The following is an 8,123-nucleotide window of genomic DNA, read 5'->3' on the forward strand; positions in this document are numbered from 1 at the left end:
AATCCGAACAAGGTGGAACTTCACTCTTCATCCCCTAATCCAAATGCTCAGAGAATGTATTGATGGTTTGATACCGTAGAAGACTACTACGCACTAATAAATGCTATCCATAACAACTAGGGATAAATTCAAAAACCTCTCCTGAGGTTTTTGGCTATTTCACTCACCTCATTACAAGTTTTAAAAATTATATTAATCTTTCTTGAGATTTATTATCTTATAATATCTAGATTTAATCAACAATTAAAAGTGATATTATGAGAGAGAAAATAATATGATTCTACTATTGCCCCTCATCTACTAAATTGTTTAATTAATCTAATACCTGCCCAAAATATTAACGAAAATACTAAAATTTGCTATTTATCACCAGAGATTAAATCACATATAGCATCAAAAATAGTATTTCATTCTATATATTTAATGTAAGATTTAAATTGCTCTTTTTAGCTACAAACTCATTGTCAAATATGATTAACAACAAATAATCAAAAAATCTATGACCAAAATATTACAAAGAGTAAACTTTAATATCATAAAAATCTCAACAAATACCCTTAATATGTTGACAAAAATATTTATGATGTTAAAATTTGTTCTTTGTAATATTTTGGCTGTAATTTTTTTTGATTATTTGTTATTGATCATGTTTGGTAATGGATATATAATTGAAAAGAGTAATTTGAATTTTGTATTAAGTGAAAAATATAAAATGATATAATATTTTTTGATACTATATGTGATTTCATCCCTAATAATAAACAGGAAATTTTAGTAGTTTTATTTAATATGTGGATTGGCATTAAATTAATTAAATAAATAAAATAGTAGATGAGGGACAATGATGAAATCATATTATCTTCTCTCTTCCAATATTACATTTTAATTATCGATTGGATCTAAATATTTCAAGATAATTAACTTTAGGAGAGGTTAGTATAATTTTTGAAACCTAGAGGGAGGTCAGTAAAATAGTTAAAAACCTCAGAGGAGGTTTCTGAAATTATCCCTAACAATAAATCAAGCTATTGCCGCCCGCTCAGGCTATGAGTAAAACTAAAACTAAAACTAAAAACCGCAACCGCTTCAATTTCAAGGTATTGCCATTGCCACCCGGCCTTCGTATTCTTAGACCCCATTTTGCAGAACCCCACAACTTTCAACACCCATTCTCAAGTTTTAACCCCTTAATCCCTTCAGACAGTGATCGACGTGAAGCTTGTGGGTTTTGCATTCGCATTTGCATTTGCATGCCACTCTTGTTTTGTGCCAGTTTGATCAAATCTTCAAAGATGGTCAAATCTTCCAAAAATAGCAGTAAGTTCTTCCTTTTCCGAAGCCCATTTTGTATGTTTGTGTAAATTCGCTTTTACTGAATGCAGGGGTGCATCCATGGTGAGGTTTCTTGTAAATATTTGTACTTTCTCATGTTTCTTGATGTTTATCGATTAGTGGGCCTCATGATCACAGCCTATTCTTTTTTTCTTGGTAATACTATAAACATCAAGATCTCCTGGAATGAACATTACCGCCAACTGATAGTCTCCTCTGAACAGTATTTGGTCAGTCAGGCAGCAGCAGCAGCAGCCCTTCAGGTTCAGGGTCTTCATCGGTCCATGGGCAAATGAACTGCCCTTCGTCTTCAGGGTCTTCGTTGGTTTATGGCCAAATTAACAACTCAAGCAGTAGTACATCTTCCCTCAATAGCCCAGGAGGTTATAAAAATCCCTTTGCTTCATATGATGTTTTATATATTTGGACAGGCATTGTGATTGCAGATTGTTATTTTTTGATGTTGGATATTCATTGTCTTTCCTTTCCTATTATTTCTTATTCTAAACTTAGAAGTCGTTACAATGATGCAACCTGTGACCAAGGATGTGATATGTAGTTCTACCTAGTTGAATTTGTAGAGTACGGCATCTGCGCTGCTTTATTTAGAATTTCAGTTGGTTTCTTTTTCTATCTTCTTGTAGGATATTTTGCGTCTAATCAGAACCCTCAGCAACCATGTCAACAGACGCAAGTTGGTCCCCTTCATGTCACTTTTAGCTCGTCAGATCAACCTGCTTTTGGGTTTTGGTTTGGTACTCGTGGCAGCTCCTGTGAATCAGCATCCATTGGCTCTTCTGCGAGTGTGTCTAGTAGATCACCTTTTGGCTCTCGGAATGAAAAGTCTATTCTCGGGAACTCAGGCTCTCAATTTGGAGTATTAGGCACCATTACCTTTGGTTTGTCAAACAGCACTTCCTCTGGCTTTGGCCAGATATCATCATTTGGTTCTGTGCATGTGAATCCTGCTTCAAGCAACAGAGGACATGGATATTCAAGTGCTCCTGCATTTGGAGCATCAGGCACCAGAAACGTTGGTCCATCAAACACCAGATCCTGTGGCCCTAGCCAGAAACCGTCATTTGGCCAGTCAGTGTCAAGCTTTGGTGGGAGCAACTTGCCTGGGAAGACTCCATTTGGTACTCAGAATTCACATTCTGGTAAGTATAACCTATGCTTCGCATTAGTAACAGTTGAATCGTAAAATGACTCTTTCAAGCTTAGCATCAAAAGAGAAGAGATGCACAGGTTCTTGCCTTTTACTTTTGTACAAATTTGTCAGTTGCTTCTGTATCTTCATTTAACTAACATTGACTTCTCTGCTCTTCCAAAGGAACAAATGACTCTAGACTGGCAACCCAAGCAGGTGGTCAGGTTATCAATGAGCTACAGTATGTGCATCCTAAAAACTCTCATTATAACTGACCATCTTTCTTTTGTTTTCTTTTATCCATTTTATGTGAAAATTTTCCATATGAGCAGACCTTCCCTGTAGTAATTCAACTTTTTGATAAACTGTTTATGTGAAAGATTTTGGCTACACAAGTGCAGGTGATTTTTTTTTTTTTTTGCAGAATGTTTTCTCAAACCTTGATAGATAACTTTCCATCATAACGCCTATGATCAACTCATTGAGATGCATGGACTGAAAATTTTTTTGAAAATTCTGGATGAGTCCTTTTCAATTTTACATTGGCAAGAAGTTTCACCATCCCTCTCTCTCTCTCTCCCTCTCGCCCTCCCTCCCTCGCTCCCTCTCCCTCTCTTTGTCATACATGTACACAGGTGTAAGAATATGTTTTGTTTTATTGTATTCCCTTGTTTTGTGCTTTGTTCAGGAAGCTGTCTGAGCTTTTACTCTTTGGAATGCTCTCCTATGTGTTAGCTTGTTTTGTATTGATGGGTTTAATTGCTAATACTGTTTCTTCAGGACAGCCTCTCTGGCTGCTGAAGTCGTTCAGTCCACTGGCTCAAACTCTTTTAGGTCACAGCACGAACTGCAGATTTTAGTTGATGACCCTGGCTGTACACTATCAGTCCAACTTGGGAATCCTGGCATACATGTAAGTCTCGAAATCTGATAGCAAATCTAGGGAGCATGGGTATTTCATGATGTTTATATTCTCTGTGAATGTTTTTTTTTTTGTGTGCAGATGATTCACCCGAGGGAAACAATAAGCACATGTACTTTTGCAACTTATTTGAAAAAAAAAAATCGAAAGAAGAAACATCTTTAACATAATTCATTTTTGGAACATAACATTTTTTGTGCAGATGATCCACCTAAGGGAAACAATAAGCACATGTACTTTTGCAACTTATTTGAAAAAAAAATCGAAAGAAAAAACATCTTTAACATAATTCATTTTTGTACAAGATGAATTTCAACACGATGAGGTGCAACTAGCCAATTTTTAAATGTAAAACCGTGGAAAGAGACTCCTGACAACCGTATTGACTTGTAAAACTTTCTTAGTATTCAGAATTATGTCAATTTATTGTAGACTTCTAGCATTCTAGCAAGTGTTTTGAATGTAAATTTGGATTTCCAGGTTATACTTGTGAACTATTTTGTTATGTTACGTTTAGAAGGCTAGATATCTATAAGTACTTGGATTAAGGAAGATTGTTGTGCACTGAGACCATTTAATCTAGTGTCCTTAAAGGAAAAAATTTTAAAATAGGTATTGTTAGTTTAGAACATAATGCTGAAGTTCTGCAGCAATCTTAATTCAAGCTGTCTTGAGCTTTGCTGACTGTAGTGAAAAGGCCAAGACCCTGCATGTTTAGGCGAGTGTCAATGCATGGCATTTTCAGAAGGCTACTGCTTTGTTTACCCCCAGATTTGATGAGAGGGAGTGCATGAGGTCAATAGAAATGCTTCTTCAATGGAGTTTTTGAAGACTTTTCTCTTGCAGGTATCTGAAAAATCCACTTCAGCCAGAGGATCTATATTGATGGGAAGTCAACATTCTTCTCTTACTCATAATCAGATATAATATAAAGAGTGCAGTTCCAATAGTATTGTTGAACTTTGAAAATAGCAATTTAGCATGAGGATAAAATTTGGAGAACCTGAACTTAGAACTCTTCTTTGCTCCTGGCATCCTGCCATCACTTCTGCACTAATTTCCATCAATTTTTGTCTTCCTAGGAGGAAGAAAGTATTGATTAATTTACCAATCCATGTGCCATGCGTGGTAAAGAATGTTCAATATTTAACAGCCCTTTCTTGCAGGTTAAGGTGTTCTGTAATGAAGAAAAGGTAGCAACTTTCAAGGTGGATAATGCGTTGATCTCAAAGGAAAATCCTGGGCCTCAGGTTTTTAATTCCACTAAAGACTCTCCATGGAATGATAAAGCAAAAGAATCATCAGGACAGCAGGGTACATCCAATAATATGAATGAGAGTGGTATGCATTGAATATTGCTCTCTTATATTCTAAGTGTACATGATACTAGAACATGCAGACTGCATGACTCTGCTACTAGAGAAGATAGGTTCTTCAAATTGTTAATCCTCAAAACAAAATATACCAGTTTATCTACCTTGTCTAATAACTTTTCACATTACAGTACGTATAATATGAGTTATCTGGCAATGTCAGTCAGCACAATGAACTGAGAACTTATTGAAAAAATTTTGTATTACATTATGTTCTACCCGGTTAATAGTTGCATTTGGAAGTAAAAAGAGGGACGTGCCAAAGCAGATTTTTGTATATCTAATTTCCTTCTCCAGGCTGATGATTTAATTAATTGCCTTCCATTCCTAACTCCTTTTACTCTTTGTTTCATAGGAACATCAGATCAAACAAGCAATGCCGAAGTTGTCCAGAATCGTTCTGTGGGATCCAACTTGAACACTAATGGGGTAATTTACAATGACAATCCCATTCCAGCAGGATGCTTTCATATTATAGTAAAAGAAGATGACGATGGAGAAGTTGCAGACAGTGAAGAGGGAGAAGTAGCAGACAATGTTGGACAGAACCCTAATATTGCAGCTATCATGCCAAAGATCCATAGTGCTGACTGTTATACCAAACCGCCAATCAACGAATTAGCAGCAAGGGAAAGGGCTGAACCAGGATTCTGTGCCTGTGTCAAGGACTTTGTTTTTGGAAGACAGGGCTACGGCAGCATCAAGTTTTTGGGGGAAACAGATGTGAGGGAACTTGACCTGGAGTCTCTTATTCAGTTTAACCATGGAGAGGTGATTGTGTACATGGATGAGAGCAGGAAACCACCAATTGGTCAAGGCCTTAATAGACCAGCTGAGATAACTCTCTTCAACGTCAGATGCATTGACAAGAACAGCAGGAAAGCATACATAGATGGACCGAAGGTTGAGAAATACAAGGAGATACTCAGACAGAAGGCAGCCGAGCTAGGTGCTGAGATGGTTTCTTACGATCCACAGCAAGGAGAGTGGAAATTCAAGTTCCAACATTTCTAGGGAACTACGACTCCAGATATTGAGAGTAAATCACACCTTGCACGTCCTGGTTGCATCCTCTAGCTGTCTAGTAAAATATCATGATGCGTAGATGGTTGTAATCAAACATTTGCAACTCGTCCATTAGTATCTTCTTCATATTCATTCTGCATTACACTAGGTCCCAGTTTCTTATCATAGATGATAGATGCTTTCAACTTTTGAATGCAGTTTACGGTGGAGTGATGGTTAAAGTTCTCTAGTTCTTTTTTTTTCTTCTTCTTCTTTTCTTTCTTTTTCATTCTAATTGTGGGAGATCAAGTATTGCAGAATGGTATTGATCATGTCCTTTTTCTTGTGGCTGGGAATTTCTTGGAAACAGAGATGAAGAGAAATGGTAAACGAAGCAGATTTGCAGAGTCGTGACTAGTGGCTATACTTTGTTGTGGCCTTAAATACATGTACGAATCGAAATTCTTTTCAAGAGAGAGGACTGAGGAGGTCGTCCCATTGTCCATGTCCATTCAAACAATCCAACAAGCTTTGGAGCCCTTGACGGTTTTGATGACTTTGAGTTGCAAAGGGTTGGAATCATCTTAGAACGGATAAAGCATCTGATTTTAGCCCTTTACCGTTTTTGAGGAAACTCAGAAAAAAAAAAAAAAAAAAACATGTTCATAATCAGGGGTAGTTCCCTATATTTATTGCAAATAGATGTCAAAGTTACACAATCTACATATGCAAAATCTTACATGAATACTTGAAAGAAATCAACCGAGAAAAAGAAGGGGGACTTCATTTATGGTGTAAAAAGTGGACATGAAAATGGTAACAGGGCACGCGCACTTGGACTCGTGTCTGACACCTTAGCTAGAGTTGTCATGAGAGGTAAGAGTTAAAGATTACAAAGACTAAGAGAAGCCTTAGTCGAATTCTGTTGTTAAAGAATGGAGCAAATTCTGCTATCATCGGGAACATAGCTGACAACAACATATTGGCATTGTGGACAAGAGGGGGGAAGAGGCTTTGGTGGATCATTATCTGGCTTGTCAGGCTTAGCGGGGACAGTTTTAGGAGGATCAGGTTTTTTGGGAGGTCCAACACTTATAATTTCTGCAAATTTTCCTGTCTTCCTCACTCGAGTAATTACACACACTGGATCAACTTCACCAACAACAGTTACTATCCCCTTGGCCGCATCCGCTGTTACCTGATCAACACCTGCACATCCATAAGCAAAAAGATATATATATATATATATATTGTCATTCTTGAACCATTCAAGAAACTGACAAGAATTTATGCTGCAGAACCATTTCCCATTTCACTCTTTACATCTCTAAGTAATCTGTCTAGGCATTGGAGTCAAAATCTTGAAAACACAGGAAAGCAGGTTATTAAATTAAAGAAAGAAAAGGGTCAAAACCTTGAAGCTTGGTAACTGCTTTCAGCACATCACTCTTACATTTGTGGCAGTTAATGTTCACTTTCACTTCAGTTTTCTGTGTCAAGAAAAGAAAAATCTGAGTCAAGAAAATTTGATGTATCATCTAATATATATATATATATATATATATATTTGGGGTATACGTATTAATGCATTAGAAAAATCTAATTTAGGTGCTACATATATGCTACGTACCTTCATAGCAGAAGCAGCAAAGCAACCAAGGAGGAGATCCGAAGTGACCTCAAATTCCAGGTTGCGAAAAATGTGCTATTTGTCCAATTTAATTTTGGTGCAAGAAGAAGAAGACATGTGTATGTACTTAAAGAGCAGGAAGAAGTTGATCAGTTTCGTGTAAGACTTTCTCCATCAATCAGCCAGCGAGATTTGTTGACCCTTGGCTGTCAAATGACGTTACGTGCATGACGTACATAATCAAGCCAGTAAAAACGTCATGATCCAGCATGACCAAGACTTTTTAAGTTTGTGGACTTCTTGTAATTCAATTGCTAAGTTGCAAAATATAAAAATTGGCTAATATAACAATTACACTTATGACTGCAAACGAATCGGAACTATTGAATAAGAGGGAATCTACAGTCGAGAGGAAAGGAACTATTGATGATTGACATAAAGGTGAAACAGTTAAAGAATTTGATATAAGTAATTGATTATCACAGTATCCGCTCGTGGTTGTGGCGAAAAATGGCCAGTCGAGTTGGTCGAGTCGAACTCGAGCTAAAAATATTAAACTCATCGACTCGCGAGCTCGAATATATATATATATATATATATTTTTTTTTAATAGTAAAATTATATATATATTCTTAATATTTTATTATTTATTAAGACAAAAATATTTTTCATTTATTTTTTAAAAAATAAAATAACTATTTTTATTTTTTT

At 36.4% G+C, this 8,123-nt stretch overlaps 2 protein-coding genes across 2 annotated transcripts; one reads left to right on the forward strand and one right to left on the reverse strand.

Moving 5' to 3' along the window:
* Nucleotides 1-4,525: 4,525 nt before the first annotated feature.
* On the forward strand, nucleotides 4,526-5,805 carry LOC113760312 (nuclear pore complex protein NUP98A-like). The gene is made up of 2 exons (XM_027302867.1): nucleotides 4,526-4,745; nucleotides 5,133-5,805. Exons 1-2 carry the CDS (start codon nucleotides 4,526-4,528, stop codon nucleotides 5,789-5,791), a joined length of 879 nt encoding a protein of 292 aa, XP_027158668.1. The 3' UTR covers nucleotides 5,792-5,805.
* A 637-nt stretch (nucleotides 5,806-6,442) lies between these two features.
* On the reverse strand, nucleotides 6,443-7,499 carry LOC113762699 (heavy metal-associated isoprenylated plant protein 43). Its single transcript, XM_027306255.1, has 3 exons — nucleotides 7,413-7,499; nucleotides 7,197-7,272; nucleotides 6,443-6,991 (listed from the first exon to the last, which is right to left on the reverse strand). The coding sequence occupies exons 1-3, from the start codon at nucleotides 7,416-7,418 to the stop codon at nucleotides 6,711-6,713; spliced, it is 363 nt and encodes a 120-aa protein (XP_027162056.1). The 5' UTR covers nucleotides 7,419-7,499; the 3' UTR covers nucleotides 6,443-6,710.
* Nucleotides 7,500-8,123: the final 624 nt, after the last annotated feature.

The sequence above is a fragment of the Coffea eugenioides genome, chromosome 2 (genome assembly GCF_003713205.1).
Source record: "Coffea eugenioides isolate CCC68of chromosome 2, Ceug_1.0, whole genome shotgun sequence".
NCBI classification, from domain to species: Eukaryota; Viridiplantae; Streptophyta; class Magnoliopsida; order Gentianales; family Rubiaceae; genus Coffea; species Coffea eugenioides.

Coding starts and splice junctions, on each gene's coding strand:
- LOC113760312 (XM_027302867.1), top strand. CDS start 4,526: ATGCGTGGTAAAGAATGTTCAATATTTAACAGCCCTTTCTTGCAGGTT. Junction 4,746..5,132: donor CAATAATATGAATGAGAGTG/GTATGCATTGAA, acceptor TTTGTTTCATAG/GAACATCAGATCAAACAAGC.
- LOC113762699 (XM_027306255.1), bottom strand. Junction 6,992..7,196: donor AGCAGTTACCAAGCTTCAAG/GTTTTGACCCTT, acceptor ATGGATGTGCAG/GTGTTGATCAGGTAACAGCG.